The 264-nt window shown below is 80.3% G+C and overlaps 1 protein-coding gene across 1 annotated transcript in view; it reads right to left on the reverse strand.

Moving 5' to 3' along the window:
* Positions 1-228, reverse strand: part of ADGRA2 (adhesion G protein-coupled receptor A2) — a 40,478-nt gene extending 40,250 nt beyond the window's left edge. The window contains 1 exon segment of the mRNA XM_077769524.1: positions 4-228. Within this exon segment, the coding sequence (XP_077625650.1) occupies positions 4-208 (205 nt within the window). The 5' untranslated portion in view covers positions 209-228.
* Between the last annotated feature and the right edge of the window lie 36 nt (positions 229-264).

Below are 264 nucleotides of genomic sequence, written 5' to 3' on the forward strand. Positions count from 1 at the left end.
CGCCGCCGCACACCACCCTCCTGCGCGCCGGGTTGGGGGCGCCGCCGCTTAGCCCCTTGGGCCGCTCCCCCGAGCATTTGCAGCTGCGGATGGGCACGGGGCAGCCGGGCGCGCCCCGGGTCTCGGGCGCCAGGAGCAGTAGCCACGGCAGCAGCGGCAGCAGCAGGCGCGCTGGCGCCCCCCGCATCCTGCGTCCCGCGGCGCCCATCAGCCCATCGCCCCGCGGGCACCCACAGCGCTGGGGCCCGGCTGCCCGCCGGCCCC

The sequence above is a fragment of the Crocuta crocuta genome, unplaced genomic scaffold, assembly GCF_008692635.1.
Source record: "Crocuta crocuta isolate KB4526 unplaced genomic scaffold, BGI_CrCroc_1.0 scaffold698, whole genome shotgun sequence".
Classification (NCBI taxonomy): Eukaryota; Metazoa; Chordata; class Mammalia; order Carnivora; family Hyaenidae; genus Crocuta; species Crocuta crocuta.